The sequence below is a fragment of the Oryx dammah genome, unplaced genomic scaffold (genome assembly GCF_014754425.2).
Source record: "Oryx dammah isolate SB20612 unplaced genomic scaffold, SCBI_Odam_1.1 HiC_scaffold_7, whole genome shotgun sequence".
Lineage (NCBI taxonomy): Eukaryota > Metazoa > Chordata > Mammalia > Artiodactyla > Bovidae > Oryx > Oryx dammah.
The window spans coordinates 14,465,689-14,484,747 of record NW_024070191.1 but is presented as its reverse complement, the minus strand read 5'-3'; the positions used below and the strand labels follow the sequence as shown (position 1 = coordinate 14,484,747).

The window sequence follows — 19,059 nt, the reverse complement described above, 5'->3', positions numbered from 1 at the left end:
TCTAGAAATTTCCTTAAAAGACAAGCAGTGCATGCATGACCTATGCCACCATCTTTCCTGGCCTCCCTCCCACTTCCTGGGGTGAGATCCTAGAGAACATCCTAACCATGAGGCCTCTGGAATACAGGAGGGCAGAGCAGTGAGCTAGGAGGAGCCTGGGTCCTTGAGAAGGTTGGGACCCCACTGGGGACTCCAGACTTCTGTGTAAGGAAGAATACACCCTCTGTTCTTTGACAAGTCATCATTATTCTGTGGGTTTTCTAATTTTCAGCTGAATCTAAACCTAACTAATATAAGACAGGGCTTCCCAGGTGGCACTAGTGGTAAAGAACCTGCCTTCCAATGCAAGAGACATAGACCCCTGGGTCAGGGAGATCCCCTGGAGAAGGGCATGGCAGCCCACTCCAGTATTCTTGTCTGGAGAATTCCACTGACAGAGGAGCCTGGCAGGCAGGGTTGCAAAGAATCGGGCACAACTGAAGAGACCAAGCAAGCATGTACAATATAAGTTCAGTATCTCCAAACTGTTCTTGGAGTTACACCAGTGGCTCCTAAGCAGGAACATTTTTGTCCCCCAGAGGACACACGGCAACGTCCAGAGACGTTCTGCGCTGTCACAACTCTGGGGGTGCTGCCGGCATTCAGCGGGTGGAGGCCAGGGGCGCTGCTTATGTTCTACATTAAGTTGAACAACCCCCACAACAAAGGATCATCTGGCTCCACGTGTCAGTTTTGCCAAGGCTGAGAAACCTCAGGTTAAACACGTCTCTCGGGAAGGTCAGGGGTAAGATGCCCTTCGCTCGTGACAGTAACCCTGGCAGAAGAATGAGGGGCCCGGATCAGTTAGTATTCCCCTATCAGAGTTACTGTGCACCTCATACAGTGTAAGTCGTTTTCAAAGAATCAGAATAGAATGAATTACATGACAAGACATTTGGCAAAAACTTCAGACTGGCAGCAGGTGGGAGGATACTACATTTAAAAGAGACACCACATTCTTGGGGTCTTAATCGCATATTATGATCCCCTGGGAAGTTGGTGCCCCAGTTCTACTCCAGACCAGTTATAACAAAGTTCCCAGGGGTGAAGCCTAGGCATCTATCTGTACTTTCCATGGAGGAGCAAATAATTTTCACAAATAACTTTCCATGGAGGAGCAAATAACTTTTCACAAATAACCTTAAGAATTTCAGAAGGCAGACAGCCCTGGATATGCCAGATTCCTGGACCACAACCTGCCTACTTGTTTACAAAAGGTTCCATCGGGGCCTTTCACTTCTCCTTTGCTTAATGTTCACTTCGACGCCCGCTTTATCTTCAAAATAAAGGAACATGTGGTCTTTTCTCTAGTCTGGCTGTGACTGCCCCATTTCACAGGTGAGTGCATCTTAGCTCTGAACGAGGCTCTCTGCCTTTCCTTGAGGGTGGCTATCACCCCACCAGCCACTCCATCACTGGAATCTAATCAGCTGCCCTTTACCATCCTGCATCAACACAACATTCAGATTACCGGCTCCTGTTTTGTTAGCAGAGCTGTTCACTGCTCCTACTAGAAGACCCAGAAAATTCAAAATATTAACCCAGTCTAGCTCCCATATCCTCAGTTTGACATTTTGGAGGCTAGAGAAGAACGAGGAAGTAGCCTCAAAGAGATAGTGGGATCTCAAGCTGTAATTTTTAAAAGTCTGGTTGATTCTAATATACAGCCAGGGATGCGCCTGCCGGATGCATTTCTAGCTCTATAACCCTACAATGAAAGCATCTCATGCTGACTCAGAAAAAAAGAAAACAAAGTTTTTTTTGTAGTTCTACTGCAGAACTGCAAACAGCACATTCAGGGGTTTTTTGCTGTTGTTTGTTTAATGCATTCTAGTCTAGCAGAGCTGAGTGACTATTTCCTTTAGAAAATACTCATCTTTCTTTCAGGCTTCCCAAGTTATGCAGTGGTAAAGAATCCCCCCGCCAAGCAGGAGATGAGGGTTTGATCCCTGGGTCGGGAGATCCCAGAGGAAGAAATGGCAACTCATTCCAGTATTCTTGCCTGGGAAATCCTATGGATAGAAGAGCCTGGAGGGCTACAGTCCAAGGGGTCGCAAAGAGTCAGACACGACTGAGCAACTAGACACACACCTGTTCATCTTTTTTCAAACATGTATGAAACAAAGATGTTTCACTTAGTCTAAATAAGATGCAATTCCTGCTTTAGGCAGCCTATCCCAAAATTTTACTGGGGGCATTTGAAGACAGGGACCTAAAATGCTAATAAAAGTCAGAGAGCAGAGTCCTCTAACTGTACAGGAAAAACAACGGGACAGTTGAGATTATGACTGAAGAAAGCAGCTCCATTTGTGCTGATGAGGCTCATCGATGTGGGTTTCAGACAGAAGTCTGATAAAAAGCAATTCAGTCTGTCAATAAGAGTGGGCAGAGTTGACCCTTAAATAAGAGGGCAATTTTTTTTTTTTTATCAGATGAACAATAAGTAGCTAAGTAACAAGATACTTTATGCAGCGTCACCTCCTCTTTGAGCAGAAAGATCAATCCCTGCCATCATTGAGCTGTTCCTGGCAGCCTCTCCAGTACAAGAAGCAGAGAGTAAGAACTGGTCCTCAGGTCTGTGCCTCAGATACAGCAAACAGGGACCACCACCCAGAGGATGAAACATACACCGGTGCCGCCTCAAAGAGAACTGCCCGAGATGCTACGATACAGCAAAGCCCACGGAACTCTCCCAGTCACAGGTCAGGGAAGGAGACTGGACTCCCCTATGAAAGAGACTCCTGGGGTGTTATTTCCGATATGTTTTCTCAAGACAATCAGTCAAGAACCCCTTTATTCCCAAACTGGGCCTCTGTGTTTTCTAAGAAAAAAGAAAATCAACACAAATGTTCTACACTGTGATTTTAAACACACATCAGTTCCTTCCACTGCTTTCCCCAAGGAAGCATCTGAGCAGCTACACAGGTCTAACAACTGATCGACTTTCTATTATAACCTAATCATTTGAAAAACATGGTACTTTGAACAAACGAACTCCACTACTAAGGGAGAAGCTCGATAAATTTTGTTGTCACTGATTAGTGAGATTTATGGACTTCCTTTATTTCTGCTTCCCTGACAAGCACTTTTTTTTTTTTAAACCTAACCAGGCAGAGAAGGATAATTAGTAGCATTGTCATGCTATAATTAAAGACCAAATACCTGAGCTGCTTCAGGAACTCAACATCAGAGTTGCTGTTAATGAGCTTGATGAACTCTTCATAGGAAGGCGCGTATGTGTAGGCTCTCTTGTGATGTTCGTTCATGTGCTCCCTGCGCTCCAGCTGGGCGAGCAGCATCTGGTTAATGTAATCTGGGTTACTGAGCAGCTCCACCACCGGCTTCAAGACTGCGGGACAGAGAATAGAGCAACACTGAAAAGGCCTTCTCCTTCAGAGGAGCTGTCTTCATGCTTCTGTAATTGAAACTGCACCTGGCAAACACTGTGAAACTACCCAAGTGGGCTGCACAAGTGTGCATGCATGCGCACACACGCAACACACACATACACACAGACCCATCCTGCTGGGTCTGCTACCAGCTAAGGCTACAACCAAGTGGTCATTTTAACAAATGAGATACACAGAAAAGGATGATGAAAGAAAGTCATTCGGAACCCAAGAGGTTAACAGAGCTATCAAAATTAAGTACATTCATTTTTTTTCCCTTTTATTTCCATTATAAGGCTCAACATGCTTTGTCTGCCAAAAGGTTGAAAGTTAACATTCTCCCAACTGGTGAAACAGACCTCAGGGAGGAAGTTGTGAGAAAGCCAAGGACACCATGAAAGAGTCATCCTACAAACTTCAGGTTAAAAAGGTCGCCTTCTCGCTATGGTTGGCTGTATCAGCTAATGGGCAGAGCTGGCTAATCCTGAGATAATAAATGAGACATTAAATCAATGCATATAAACACAATGTTCTTTTGAGATTCTGCAGTAGGAAAAGTTTCTCTTTAGATGATATTTTCTTCCATTTTTCTTATCCTAGCTAAGCATTTCCTTGGATATACTTTTTTGCTAATAACCACCTTATATTGTGGTACAGCTCCCTTTTTATGTATTCTAAGTCACATATGTTGGTGGTGGTGCTGTGCTCAGTCGTGTCTGACTTTTTGTGACCCCATGGACTGTAGCCCGCCAGGCTCTTCTGTCCATGGAATTCTCCAGGCAAGAACACTGGAGTGGGTTGCCATTTCCAACTCTAGGGGATCTTCCTGATTTAGGGACTGAACTCGCATCTCTTGCATTTCCTGCATTGGCAGGTAGGTTCTTCACCACTGCTCTACCTGTGAAGACCTAAGTCACATAAAGGTATTACCAATGAATACTGCAGCAAAAGCATTTTAAGTGAATGCATACTAGACCTTGAGTACAGATATTCCTTTGTTTACGCATATAATGGATGCTACATTGTGAAGGGCATAAGGACTGGTTCAGTTCAGTTCAGTTACTCAGTCATATCCGACTCTTTGCGACCCCATGAATTGCAGCATGCCAGGCCTCCGTGTCCATCACCAACTCCCAGAGTTCACCCAAACTCATGTCCATTGAGTCAGTGATGCCATCCAGCCATCTCATCCTCTGTCGTCCCCTTCTCCTCCTGCCCTCAATCCCTCCCAGCATCAGAGTCTTTTCCAATGAGTCTACTCTTCGCACGAGGTGGCCCAAGTATTGGAGTTTCAGTTTTAGCATCAGTCCTTCCAAAGAACACCCAGGACTGATCTCCTTTAGAATGGACTGGCTGGATCTCCTTGCAGTCCTAGGGACTCTCAAGAGTCTTCTCCAACACCATGGTTCAAAAGCATCAATTCTTTGGCACTCAGCCTTCTTCACAGTCCAACCCTCACATCCATACATGACTACTGGAAAAACCATAGCCTTGACTAGACGGACCTTAGTCGGCAAAGTAATGTCTCTGCTTTTGAATATGCTATCTAGGTTGGTCATAACTTTCCTTCCAGGGAGTAAGTGTCTTTTAATTTCATTAAGGACTGGTTATCTATTATTTTTTTAAAAAAATGAAATGGACTATGTATTTGGCAATATGTTATATAAAACAATTTATCACATAGGGCCAAGTAATGTCTTCTTCAAGTAACATTTAAAACTTGATCTTTTGAAAACACTTTAATTCCCATACATCCCACAGTATACAAGGTCTGTACAGGTATCATATAAAGTGTTCTCACATTCGTATGGAGCACATTAGTTTGCATTAAGTATCGCATTAGTAATATCAATTAGTTATGAAAGTCTACCTTTCGTTGTCAGAATTTCCGCGAGCATTATGCGTAAGCTGAGAGACTGGACGTTCTTCGAAGGGAGGAGACAGAGCACCAGAACCCGAGAACATGTCTGCAGAAATCTTACTTCATCGTTTGAGTTCCTCAAGCAAGAATGCAACACAAAAGGCCTCGGCTGCTCTTCATGTCTGAGAAAATAAATACGTGAACAGAGGGAAAAGGAAGGAAAGAAATTTCTAGAAACAATTTGGTCATGTACCATTAGCTTAAAAAAAAAACACTTCAGTTTTAACAACTATGTTCACTCTTTGACTATCAATAGTCAATAATTTTCTCAACCACAGATTAATCTGGAAAAATGGGCTTTTGGGATTTCTAACCTTAAGTAGCACGAACGGTTATACAGAACTCCCGAATCATAGCAACAACTATCCAGAAAGGGATGAGTGTCTTTTTAATTCAATTTTAAAATCTTCTAGTTCTCTTTTTAAATGTCATCTAGAGTTTCCTTTAAAAAAAAAATCGAACAAAGCATAAACCAGGGTCACCAGGTCCTGACAGCATCCTTCTGCAATTCCTTACTGCAATTCCTAGTACTTACCTCTGGGTTCTCGTGCCTTGAGTAAGCAAAAGGACGTTAACCTTCTATACATTTCATATGGGCAGTCTTACTTAATCTTCCCACCTACATCCAGAAGTGTATTTATCATCGCCATTTTACAGATGAGAACACTAAGGATCTGAATGATCGAGTGAACAGTTCAAAGTCACAGAAGTAATTAATGGTAAAAGTAATTCAAGTTCTGCTCTGACTCGCACATCCCCAACTCTTTAACACAAAGCCAAAATTAGAGATTAAGATGAAAAGGGAAAAAAAATTCAGAGATAAAGAGAAAAATATGTGAAGAAAAGCATTATTTTGTCCCTTAAACAGCATGCCTGGGCTTTATGCGTAAAAAGAATACAAAGACTGTAAAAAGGAGGCTATGAAATTAAAAATGCTATTGATTTAATAGCATAAAAACAATCATTTTTAAATTTCCTCGAAACATGCTAGAACAAGACAGATGGGGCAAAGGAAGAGGAAACAAGCAAGAATTAAGTGTGATCTGGATTGACTTAGGGCAGCCAACGGCATGTCGGCTGGGAAATAAATACAGGCTGACCGGAAAGCTGCCTCCACACAATTGCCCAACAGTCAACCAGAGGATGTGTCGCTTTTATTAATGCAATTTATTATTCTCTTGCCTGACTGTGGCCAATTCAATTGGGTGCCTCCTGGCTGCCACTGTCATTTTGCAGTCAATGGAAATCTGCACCCCAATGGCGATTTCCAGGGCGAAGGTACAGCTTATCTGGGGCAGGTGAGTGCAGAGATAACCACAGAACCTGGATGCATTTCTGCCCAGTCTCATTGTGATGTGTAGAAGGTGATGCACAATCAGATATTAGATCCCCAGCGTTCACCTCCAGGGCACCACCATCTATATGCAAAACACCAGTGACCTACTGGCACTTTTCCAAATATCCATAATCTCAGAGAACAATGATAGAGTTCCTTCCTTTAATAAGAATCATCAACTAGAGCTTCTAGGCATAGCCCAGACACCAATAAATCTATCCTTGGCACAAGAAAACTGGAGGTCCAAACAGAAGGCACTTCTAAAACGCAATCAGGTCTCTGTTTCTATTATTCTGATGCTTACTCATAATATCTTTATATAATCCACAAAGGCAGTCATTTCACAAGCTGGTAAATAAATGTCTCAGTGAAAAATATATTCTCATGTTGAAATCAGATAATCATAAAAACACTCCATTTCTCTAACCACTTGCTCTTCTCCCAAACCTAAATTCATCAGTCTTCTAACTGGAATAATCTAAAAATACTGTCCTCTACTGAGCCGTAATTTAAATACTTTAAAATGAGCTTCCACTGATAACAGTATCCACCAGACAGAACTAGGGAGCACTTTATGGAGCGGACGCCATAGCCGATTAGGTGCTGCATGGGCCTCAGAACACTCAGAAGGAGAGGTTGAAGCTTCTGAGACTCCAGCAAGGTGACCCTTATAACTTCCTCATCGGTTCACATACCCCCTCCTTACTGGAAGATACTTTCTCTAAAAACAATGGTTTTCAAAGGGTGGTCTCCAGGCTCCCGCGTGTCCCCCAGACACTGTCAGGGGGGTCTGTGAGATCCAAACCCTATTCATAGCAATGAAACAATTCCAGGTGTCTCGCCTGCTCTCACGAGTTGTAGTGGAGTTTGCCAGAGGCGACAGGCTGTGTGGTGACCTTGTCCCTGTTGACGTTGAGTGGAAAGCGAACTGTGCATTCTTACACTTAAAAAAAAGCCTTAGTTTAATATCTGATATGATAAATATTGACAGATACGATGAGTGCTGAGCTGGTAAATGTTTAACAACGGCCTCTCCAAAGGGGAGAAAAGCTCCCATTTGGAGCATTTGCCCCATTTCACGGTGTCAGTACCCCTGCTGTGGCCAATTACAAAGTGACAAGGTGCTGCTCACTGACCTCAGGGTTGCTCCTGCACCAGCACAAGCCGGCCCCAGGACCCCACGGCTCTAACTCACACAGACAAAAGCTCTTTCAGGTCCTCAACAACCTTCAAGAGCACAGGGCTATTCTCAGACCAGGAAAACTGAAAACCACTGCTCCACAGTAAATTTTTCAAACTGTGGATTGGGACTCAAGGAACAAGATAAAATTTAATCTCAGATGCCATTTTTGTTAATGGTAAAGAACCAAAAAAAAAAAATCAAAGTTATCATAGGTGATGAGCATTATTTGATGAAACTGGATCACAATATAAGAAGTATTCCCAACTCTCACAATACTGTTAACCCGCTATATTGTAATACAAAATAAAAAGTCTAATAAAACAAATTTTTTAAAGGTATCCCCCATTTTATTTTTAAAATCTGCAAAAAACATGGACATTTACACACTGCTCTATTTAAAATGGATAACCAACAAGGACTTACTGTATAGTACAGGGAATCCTGCTCAATGTTATGTGGCAGCCTGGATGGGAGGGTAGTTTGGGGGAGAACAGATACATGTATATGCATGGCTGAGTCCCTTTGGTGTCCATCTGAAACTATCACAATATTGTCAATCAGCTATACTCCAATGCAAAATAAGTAGTTAAAAAAAAGAGAGAGTTTGCAAAAAACACTGGGGGCAGTGAGCTGGAAAAGAATAGGCATACGGTGGCCCTGTGGATTCTGGCCTCGTGAACCTAAGCTGGGTGAGCATGGCGAGAGAGATGACTCCTGGACAGCTGCCGCTGCACGACCCCCCTTAACAGCCAGGAGCCCCCACAACCTCATAGGCAGGGCAGCAAGTGCACGCAGACAAATCCACAAGACAGGGCTTCTTAGAAGGAGGAGAGCTACCACCTGCCTGAGGAGGATGACTCTGCTTCCTCATCCCCTTACATATTTTGCAAATATTTTCTCTTCTCCCCTAAAATAGAGGCAGCACTATATCAGCAAGAAGAGGCCCCAGAAACTGCTGGGACCCTGCTTCTACTCCAACTGAGTGTGTATCCAGTAGGCAGAAGGCTACTCGCTGCAGTGAGACTGCTCTTTATGTCCAGGTTAGAGGTGCTATGAGTCGTCATGCTCTCACTCAGGCAAGAGTAAGACAGACGTTTAGGATCCTATCAGCAAACCTAAGGGAATAACGATTTGTTATGAGCCCCGAGGTCTTGTTGAAGTCTTCTTCCAAAGGCAGAGTCACCTCTCAGGCACAAACCTTTCCTGGCTAATAGTACAAAAGGCTGACAAACCTGAGTGCTGGCATTTTCACATGAAAACACCTTCTCTAAGCATGGCCTACATGTTCCAATACTGAGTTCCTTTTAGGATACTACGATGCAACAAAGCTCTTAACAGAGGACTCACAAAAAGAAACATTAACTTTATTTAAACTTTCTCAAAAACTGAAAACTCACTGACACTCTTCAGAGTGTAAAACAACTATATTTAAATGTTCTGTTTCTAGGCACCTTTAATGCTACTAAATAGATTCATGATAGTGCTGGCTCTGTAAAATTAATCTCACTGCTTCAGCTATTTACAAAATCAAACAGGTCTATATCGTGGTTTTCTGGTAAAAAAAATTTTTTTTTATTTGCTCCATCAGAACATTATAATGATTCCCCGCAATGTCAACATTTCCAGCCAAGGGCCAATAAGAGGATGAATATGCTAGAGTTCTGTCTTGACTCTGACCCCTTTTCTCAACAAGGAAAACACTTTAACGAGAGTAAAGGGAAGAGAGGTTGTTCCCACTGTAACAGCTACCTGGCACTCGCCGCCTTCAGGTCACAGAAGTGAGTGAGCAAAGCTCGTACGACATCGTTGCAGACGACTTTGACCACGTCCATGTGGCTCAGCCGGTGGCGCAGCTGTCTGGCGACTTCCCAGAAATCCTCGGACAGCAGGTGGTAGAGCCGCCCCTCGTCTCTGCTGAGGTTTCCATACCAGGACAGAATGTAGTCTCTGTAGCTGTAGTCAAACACTACCAGGAAGAGAAAGGCCACACATCAAACGCAGGCGAGGGCCGCAGACACTGAGAGCGCGCTCCTGCTGTCTGCTGCTATTTAACAGTCACTTTAAAATATAAAGAGTGGAAAGCAAAACAAGGGAAGACACACTGTTTCCTGAAACCTTTCAAAATGAGAGATTCTTATCTAACTCAAATTTTGGGGGTGTGGAGACACGAGGTACTGGATTTTCTTGGACAGCCCAATCTTTAAACAGTCTACCCTGGTACCCAACTCCCTGATTGTGTGTTTAATTTCAAATTGCTCTAGATGGGTGGAAATCACAAGGAAGTTGCTTTTTTCTATTCAACACAAGGAAGAGCTGAACAAAAGCATTAAAATTATTCAAGAGATTGCCATATTAAATGATGGATGCGCCATCATAAGAAATTTCAGCACAAGCGGAGCATTTAATGGACAAGGATGACATGGAAGAAAGTACTTCCTGAGATGGTGAGCTGGGTTACATGACCTCCAGGCTTTCACATCCTTTTATCTTCCTTCTGGGCAGCCCAGTGCCAAGCAGCAAGAGCGTGATGACACACACTTTGCCAATAAAAACACTGCTAAACTCTCCATGTGCAATTCCTTCTCTCTTACTCTTCTATTAAACTAAAAGTTTTCACGCCACGGGATTTTTAGCTAATAGCAAATAAATCTGCAAACCAACACACTTGGAAAATAGAAGCATTTTTTCTTTCATTAAAATTTAATTTCAAATTAAAGCAGGAAATTAAGAGCAATTATAAGAGACTTAATACTTAAAATTACGATCTTTTCAACATGCTAAAGGATTTATGTGAAGGCCATATTCACCTATGTAATGTTTCATTACATTTGTTAACCACATTGCATATTCTGATTACTGTAACTCTAAAACACTCCTCTGATAATACATTTTGGTGAGAAATGGATAAAAATGAATACTGGCAAAAATCTATACTTAGTAATAGAGATATGTGCTAGTCACAGGTATATCTTCTTTCAATAGTTCATCAGCACCCCAAGTATCATAAAAATATAAAAGTACAAAACAAAGACACGATTCTAAGTATGCGTTATATAACTATAGACACTCATTCATACAAGTACAAAAAAACCCGAAATATTTTAAAATATATCATCTGTGTCAATTCAAGGAGACAGAGAAATTCATGATAGTAAAATCATTTTATGTTCTTCATTAAGAAATATGCATGAGTAATATAACAAACCATAGTAAGAAATGAAGGAACACTTATTCTCACTGCCAAGCAAACAGCTTTTCTTCTAAAGGTGTAACAGCCAACAAAAAATTCAATGCTATTATGACTTAAATACATCTATTTTCTAGGACTGCTCTTCAAGAAATAAGCAGGTAAGAGGGGATCACAGAAGATTAGAGAGAATGGAATAACATGATTAGAACTTCAGTTTTAGTTGGATTAATCTGAAAAGATGATTTAGGGTAACAAGAGAGAAATACTAGAGGTGAGGAGACCAGTTTAAAAGCTACCATTTAGTCTAGAAAATGTGATGTTAGGTAAATCTCTGTCTATAAATGTTCAGAACAAGGAATGACTCTGTCTAAGTAAATGGTATGAGAGAGAGCCATTTTCCACCTCTGCCTTCTCCCCACGGTAACTCAGGCACAGTCTTCCATGCCCAAGAGGGTAGAGCCCCACAGGTCAAAAGTGGGGTCCATGACCCGAGTCTCTTGGAACAAAGAAACAGTCATTCAACCAGGAACTGCCCTAGTGATGATGACAACAGCAGCAATTCCATTGATCACATAGATGTCCCTCTGTGGTTTGCAAAGTTTTCAAAAATGCAATTAGTAATTGCTCTCTGTGTGCAGAAGAAAAGCATCTTCTGGAAAGATCTGAGGTTATTAGCTTATGTCACTGGTGGATCTATTGATTTATTCAAGAAAAATGAACATGTATTTCATACCACTGGGTAAAGAGACATGAACTAGATCAGTTGAGCCTATGGAGAGGGGGAAAGCCATGCTCTTTGAGGTACCAGCTATGCTTCTTTTGTGTCAGCATCTAATCCTTGGACAGTCTGAGTTCTACTGAGCAAACAGCAGGTACTTAATAATTGCTGAATTACATTTCTTGCCCACATTACTGAGATAATTCAGGGCAGTCCAGTGAAAATTGGGCTGCAGATCTAGTGAGATTTAATATTAAGTCAAAGAGACTTTTAAAAGTCTACCTTCTGCCAGTTTTCCAGGAAATGTAACTTGAGGAAAAAAACTTTTAAGGGTATCTGATATAGAAGAGTAGTTGCCAGTTCTCTCCTAACTTCATACTTAACACTGTATATTTTCATCTGGAAAACCTCAGACTTTTTTTTTGTATATAATAACTGAAACTGTCAGTTTTTAGAAATTTAATTTTTAAAGCATATTTTTAAAACTTTAATTTGATCGAAATATAGTCTCTTTTAAACTTTAATATTTGTAATTACACTTACTCATCCCCATTTCCAGACATATAACACTGTATCCGCCACAGTCCCCTTTTCAATCATCTTTAATACAAGTTTCACGTCTCTGTCTCTTCTTTTGTCAAGGTTGGACAAGATCCCTTAATTTGGTTAACTGGTTTGTCCATGAGCAAGCCTGAGTGTATTTATTCCCAACACACTTTCCCTACGTATATCTACTGACAAAAGAAAAAAAAAAGAAAGGCTTCCTGACACCCACTTCAAGTAACAGTGAACAACAGATTCTTGCTTCAATCGTGGAAGCACCCCAATAAGCTGGCTAGTTGCATGCAATCTGCAAATTCCTGCTTAATCAATGTTTAGATCCCATTCATTTAACTGAAACATGGATGTATTGGGGGGCTTCCCTGGTGACCCAGTGGTAAAAGAATCTGCCTGCCAATGCAGGAGATACAGGTTTGTTCCCAGGGTTGGGAAGATTACCAGGAGAAGGGCATGGCAACCCACTCTGGTATTCTTGCCTGGAGAATCCCAAGGACAGAGGAGCCTGGCGGGCTACAGTCCATGGGGTAACAAACAGTCAGACACAGTTGGCTGACTAAACAACAAGTGGATGTATTTACTATGTCTTCAAGTAAAAATTCATGGTGAAAAAAAATCCAAATGCCATCAAACAGAGAGAGGATAGATAAATTTGCTGGAAATTACTATCTTCCTTTTAGAACATAATGAATTGCTTCCCGTGGTAATTATATACCCTCACTTAATCCTTACCTTCTTTTAGAGCTTTGTCCATATTATGAGAAATGACTACCCTTCTAGACTGAACTGACTCATTTGAGTCTCCATACACAGGACTCTGAAATATAAGAAAAAAAGATACAGATTACTGAATAAATCACATAAATATAAAACCAAAAGTATGAAAAACCATTTAAACAGATGTTAAAATATTGCCTAACAGATTATAAAGTTCTTCTGGAAAAGTAAATACATGCTTAAGGTTAATAAATTTTTGAAAAAGAATTAAGGAAGGATTTTCCCTAGCAGATATCAAGACAGTGTGATGCCAGTGTAGAAATAAACAACTGAATGGTAGAAAGTACAAAAACATCTATACAGAAATGCAAATATATGAGAATTAAGAACATAATGAGAAGAATTTGAAATCTGTGAGGAACACACAGACTATTCAATAAGTAGTGCTGGCATAATTTGATATTCATGTGGGAAGAAAGTTTAGAGTCTTACGCCATACTTCGTATATTAATAACTCCAAACTGATTAAAGAGCTAAATATTTTAACTAAAAATGTATTTAAAGGAAACAAAGGAGATGCTATTTAATCCTGGGACGGAGAAGCCCTCTCCAAAATAAGACACAAAAAGATTTATAAAGGAAAAAAAACCTGACAAATATAACTACATAAAATAGGAAATTCCTGTTTGACAAAGATAACTATAAAATATAACTGACAGACAACATCTGCAAGATGTAGAACAAAGGACTATTATTTCATATATACAGAGATCCCAAAACAAGAAAAATAACTCAAAAAACCAGGCAAAGAAATTAAAAGAGCAATCATAAAAGATAAACACCAATCAATGTATGAAAAAAAAACTGCAACCTCTTTTTCAATGAGAGAAATGCAAATAAGTGCAATGAGACACCAGCAGACTGACAACACAGGGGCAAAGTGTCATCTAACCTAATGTTGGCAAAGACACGTGGGAATGGCCATTTTCATACATCATGAGGGGAAACGTCCATTTCTAAAAGCTTTGAAGAAAACAACTGAGCACATATCAAAATTTAAAAGCACTCTGTTTATTCAGCAATTCTACTTCTAGGAATCCAGCTAAGATAAAATACTTGCACATTAAAAAAAAAAGTACACACACCAAGACTTTCACTGCTATATTGACTCTAAGGGAAGAAATTGGAAATAAATCAAGTGTATCAGTTCAGTTCAGTCACTCAATCATGTCCAACTCTTTGCGACCCCATGGACTGCAGCTCGCCAGGCCTCCCTGTCCATCACCAACTCCCAGAATCAAGTGTATATCAATAATCAAAGAGTTAAATTGTGATGGTTCATGTTTTAGAATATAATTCAGCCATGAAAGAAGAATGAATTAGGGATACATATGCCTTCATGAAAAGTTTTCCATGATGGAAAATGTTTGGAAACACATATGCTAAACAATTAAAAATGGTTTCCTCCTCCATATATGTCTGTATAACACAATTTAAAATTTTAATTATAAAAAGATACTAGTTGGCAAAAACAGAGAGGCAACATGCAGGATTTAAACCCCACTATCAGACAGCTTAAGGGTACTTTAAACAGAAAAGCTTCTTAACTGATCACATTCCAAAGTGATCAAAAGTATATGCATATTGTAAGCATATGCTGGACCATGAAGAAGGCTCAGTGCCGAAGAACTGATGCTATAGAACTGTGGTGTTGGAGAAGACTCTTGAGAGTCCCTTGGACTGCAAGGATTTCCAACCAGTCAATCCTAAAGGAAATAAATCCTGAATATTCACTGGAGGAACTGGTGCTGAAGCTGAAGCTCCAATACTTTGGCTACCTGATGTGAAGAACTGACTCATTAGAAAAAGACCGATACTGGGAAAGATTGAAGGTGGGAGAAGGAAACAACAGAGGATGGCACCACCGACTTAATGGACATGAGTTTGAGCAAACTCTGGGAGATGGTGAAGGACAGGGAAGCCTGGCATACTAGAGTCCATAGAGTCACAAACAGTCGGACACAACTGAGCAACTGAACACTGCAATGGGTGTACTTATTGGTTTTAGAGGCTTCCCTGGTGGCTCAGTTGATAAAGAATCCACCTGCAATGCAGAAGACCCAGGTTTGATCTCTAGGCGGGGAAGATACCCTGGAGAAGGAAATGGCAACCCACTCCAGCCTTTTTGCCTGGGAAATCCCATGGACAGAGAAGCCTGGCAGGCTACAGTCCATGGGGTTACAAAGAGTCGGACATGACTGAGTGACTAACACATATATACAACGCTACAAATTAATACATAACATTCAATACTTTCTCAAGGAATCATTTTTTAAAAAGACAAAACCCTTAATCATAATCGTATAGACAAAAGCCATCTTACCCTAAAAGAAATATACTCTCAACCTATCGAAAACTACTTTCTAGTTTCTGAGTAACTTGTTATAAACTTAAATGGTCAGGACATTTTACTGTAATTTTTAAATTTTAGTTCATGAAAGGAAAAGACTGAAGAAATGAGAAGAATTTTTAAATTCTAGTGCTTTTTAGAACATCAGGCAGGTATTTAAACAACTTAATACTGTTAGAGCACTATACTGATAAATAACTTTAACCACAACTTCTCAAGCCTTTGGCAAACACGCTGGTATAGTTTTCCAAATATAGGTACGGCAGTTTCGTGCACAATACTAACCAGATGATGAAATCACAGCCAAATGATGCTTAATTGAGAAGTTCCTGAATTCGGGTTCTTAAAATGGAAACTGTGGTTAAGGGCTGGGAGAGAAGCAGGTGTGAATATGACAACACACGCCTATCTGAGCATATTTTGTACTTATGTGTCTATCTTTACAGCTTCCTTCAGAACAATTTTGTGCTTATTTTTTACCCCTCCTTTCTCTCCCTAGTTATAGCTTTCCCAATTCTCACCATCTATCTGCACATTTCTTTTCTCTCTCTGCTTCCCACTTAGACGTAATACCTACAATAAACATGTTTGTCTCTACTCACTGTATTTGAATTAGGCGTTTATGTGCTTTAACTTAAAAAGTTTGTGAGAATAATATTTTCTATGTTGGTTCTTTCTCTAAAAGTATTATCAGTTTTTCAATCTGGTTCTGGATTTCCCTGCACTCTGTCCCCCAGGACCCTTATTAGGGAGGAAAAAAAAAAAAAAAGAGTTCTTCCGCCCTGTCACCCCATAGCCTGATTGAGAGTCTGGAAGTTAAGGAGAACAGAAGATCAAAGAAAACATCACGGGCCCAAAGTAACTGGGTAACCACACATGGAAAGTCCTTTTTTTAAAGGATTTAATATTTCTGGAGCCAGTGGCAGCTAACTCAGGCACGTGAGCATGGCTGTGGCCCAGAGGGCGGTGAGGCAAAACCTGCCTTCTCTCTCCTTCCATTTATAGGTGTGAAAAGAGGAACCGCTCACCGCAGAGACTTCCGCAAGAGACGTGTGCCAGCGAACGCTCGCCCCCAGGTCTGCGCCTCCCAGGTCTGCGCCTCGCAGTCCCTCCCCCTCCTCAGGTAAAGCCTGCCTCAGACGTCCTGAGGAGGGTGAGAAACACGTGCGTGCTGTCCTCAGCCCTCTGCCACAGAGTGTAAGTGACAGGAGGCTTCACCACTCCATCCAGAACTGCAGACTTCGAGTGTCGTCTGAGCGGTCAGCCCTCGCCTGGAGTCTGGCATCAGTATTCCAATACTTGGCTTCCCGGGTGGCTCAGACGGTAAAGAATCCGCCTGCAATGCGGGAGACCTGGGTTCGATCCCTAGGTTGGGAAGATCCTCTGGAGGAGGGCATGGCAACTCACTCCAGTATCCTTGCCTGGAGAATCCCATGGACGGAGGAGTCTGACAGGCTACAGTCCATGGGATCACAAAGAGTTGGACACAACTGAGCGTGAACGTCTGGTGAACCAGAATCCCTGCCATGTAAAAAAAAGATACACCTTATTCTCCATTTCATTAAGATAAATGAAACTTATCTTCAATTTAAGATTTAAACCTAGCTTGTACCCTACTTGTTGAGGTCATTTTAATCACTCAGGGAGTTCTCTGGAGAGAGAAAGTGAAAAGCCTCAACAAATAATTGCTCATTCTGAAAACGTTCTCCAAAGACAGGGCAAAACCTGAAGACTTTGCTCTGATATACGAGTCTCAGCATCAGAGTATAAGTCTATCAACAGATGCTGTCCTGAGTACCTACGTATCAGCTTTCTGTTTACTCCTGGATGTCAGCTTTTAGTCTATAGCCATAATACGGTCCAACTATCTTCGTGAAGACACCCTCTCCTGAGGGAACAACATCTGGAGAGAGAATCCAAGCAGAGAGCTGGGTACCCTGATACCATTAGCAACGAGACAGCCAGGGGTGACCTGGAACCCAGCCAGAGACACACACCTCATTTTCCATTGTTTACACGGACGACACTGCTTACTGTGTTGCTTCCTGTGGGAGCAGAGACAGGACTGCTAATTCCTTTCATGCCTATTACCTGGACGACTCAAATAAACAAGTATCTTTCTCCTTCACTATATGCTTCTATAATAAAAAAATTTTTTTAATGTATTTTGGTTTATTTTAACAAAGAAAAAAAACTGTACAGAGTTGATGGCGTGATAGGCATAATTTCCTGTAAAGCTACTGAAATGGTGATTTATCTTAGGAAAACAAACACAAAACCCCAACCATCATTACCCACACGGAGCTGTAACATGGCCCACCCTTCCCAAGTATTCGCAGCATCAGACAGTCTACTGGGATCTTGTGACTAATATTCTCATTCTTAAGCTATGTTCTTCTCAAAACCACTGCTCCTTTCAAACCAACCGTATTCTGCCTCATCCTCAAAAAATCATGTAATCAAAAGCAAAGAAACAAACGACCCACACAGATCCCTTCTCAGGAAGACAGGAAGGAACTGAGGTATGGAAAGGCCACCGGGCTTGACTGAGACCCTGAGGAAAGAGCGTGACGTGAGTGACAACCCTTCCAGCGATGGTGTCCAGTCTGTAACTGCTGGCTTGCAGAAAGCATTTAGCAGAGGGCCTGGCACCTAGTGGCAAAGTACAACTATCGTCACTAATAAAACTCAAAGCAGGATCAACTTTCAACACACTGAGGCTAATCGGTTGGTTGGTTTTAACAGCTGATTGGATGGTTTTCTGAAGGGAAAAGAATTGTGGAAATGAAAGCAAGAGAGAAGGATTGAAAGTTAAATCACCAAAGTTAATAGAACATACTGTTCCTGAAGTATTTTTGCCTTTGAGGATGTACTTTCCAGAGAGGAAAGTGTCCATTTCCTGGAGACATTCTATCGTGTATGGGCCTTTACATTCTCTATCACTGGTGAAGTATTCAAGTGTTCAAACAAAACCTGGTTTGATCAGAACCAGTTTCTTGGATTGTGCTTTATAATGTTTAATTGTGAACTAACGAAGGTCTGGTTCACCTTATCTGTATCCAATATATACTGAAAGGTTATCATTTAGGGAGATTGTACTGATAGAAAGTACTGTTTTTTTTTGTCTTTTTTGCCCTCTTAATCGAGTATAATTTCTGTTTTAGATAGAAGAAAAGCTACTCTCTGAAATTCAAACCTACAAATGTTCTCAATAGGCTTCAATTTCTTTTAAAATTGCTAGTTCTAATATATCACAAGTAGAGAGGGACACATTCTATAAATGTAAAGAATTAAATCAGCCTATTTCACACCAGTATCCACAGATACTCCCTACTGATATTTTGGTCTATTTCCTCCTAGTTGGTGAGTCCATTTCTTACCATGTAACTGTGGACAACTTACTTTTCCGTAAGGGCCTCAAAGGCCTCATCCGTAAAACAAAGATAACAACGGTACCTACCTCTTAGGACTGATATGAGCATTGAATTAATACACATGAAGTCTTTGAAACTGTGCTGGGCAATGTCTTATTAATTATAAATTACTATTGGTACTTTATTTTCATATACTTTGGAAGAAATTACAACCATCGTATTCA

The 19,059-nt window shown here is 41.1% G+C and overlaps 1 protein-coding gene across 4 annotated transcripts in view; it reads right to left on the bottom strand.

Annotated features, from left to right (window-relative positions):
• SNX25 (sorting nexin 25) overlaps positions 1-19,059 on the bottom strand; it is a 90,117-nt gene that overhangs the window by 53,638 nt on the left and 17,420 nt on the right. For all 4 annotated transcript variants that reach the window (XR_005721489.1, XM_040243064.1, XM_040243062.1 and 1 more), the window contains exons 2-5: positions 13,067-13,151; positions 9,618-9,834; positions 5,299-5,471; positions 3,202-3,388 (exon numbers count right to left, since the gene is read on the bottom strand). Coding sequence is in view for 3 of the 4 variants with exons in the window: in XM_040243064.1 (XP_040098998.1) it covers positions 3,202-3,388; positions 5,299-5,471; positions 9,618-9,834; positions 13,067-13,151 (662 nt within the window). In the remaining variant the exon portion in view is untranslated. The remainder of the gene's footprint in view (positions 1-3,201; positions 3,389-5,298; positions 5,472-9,617; positions 9,835-13,066; positions 13,152-19,059) is intronic.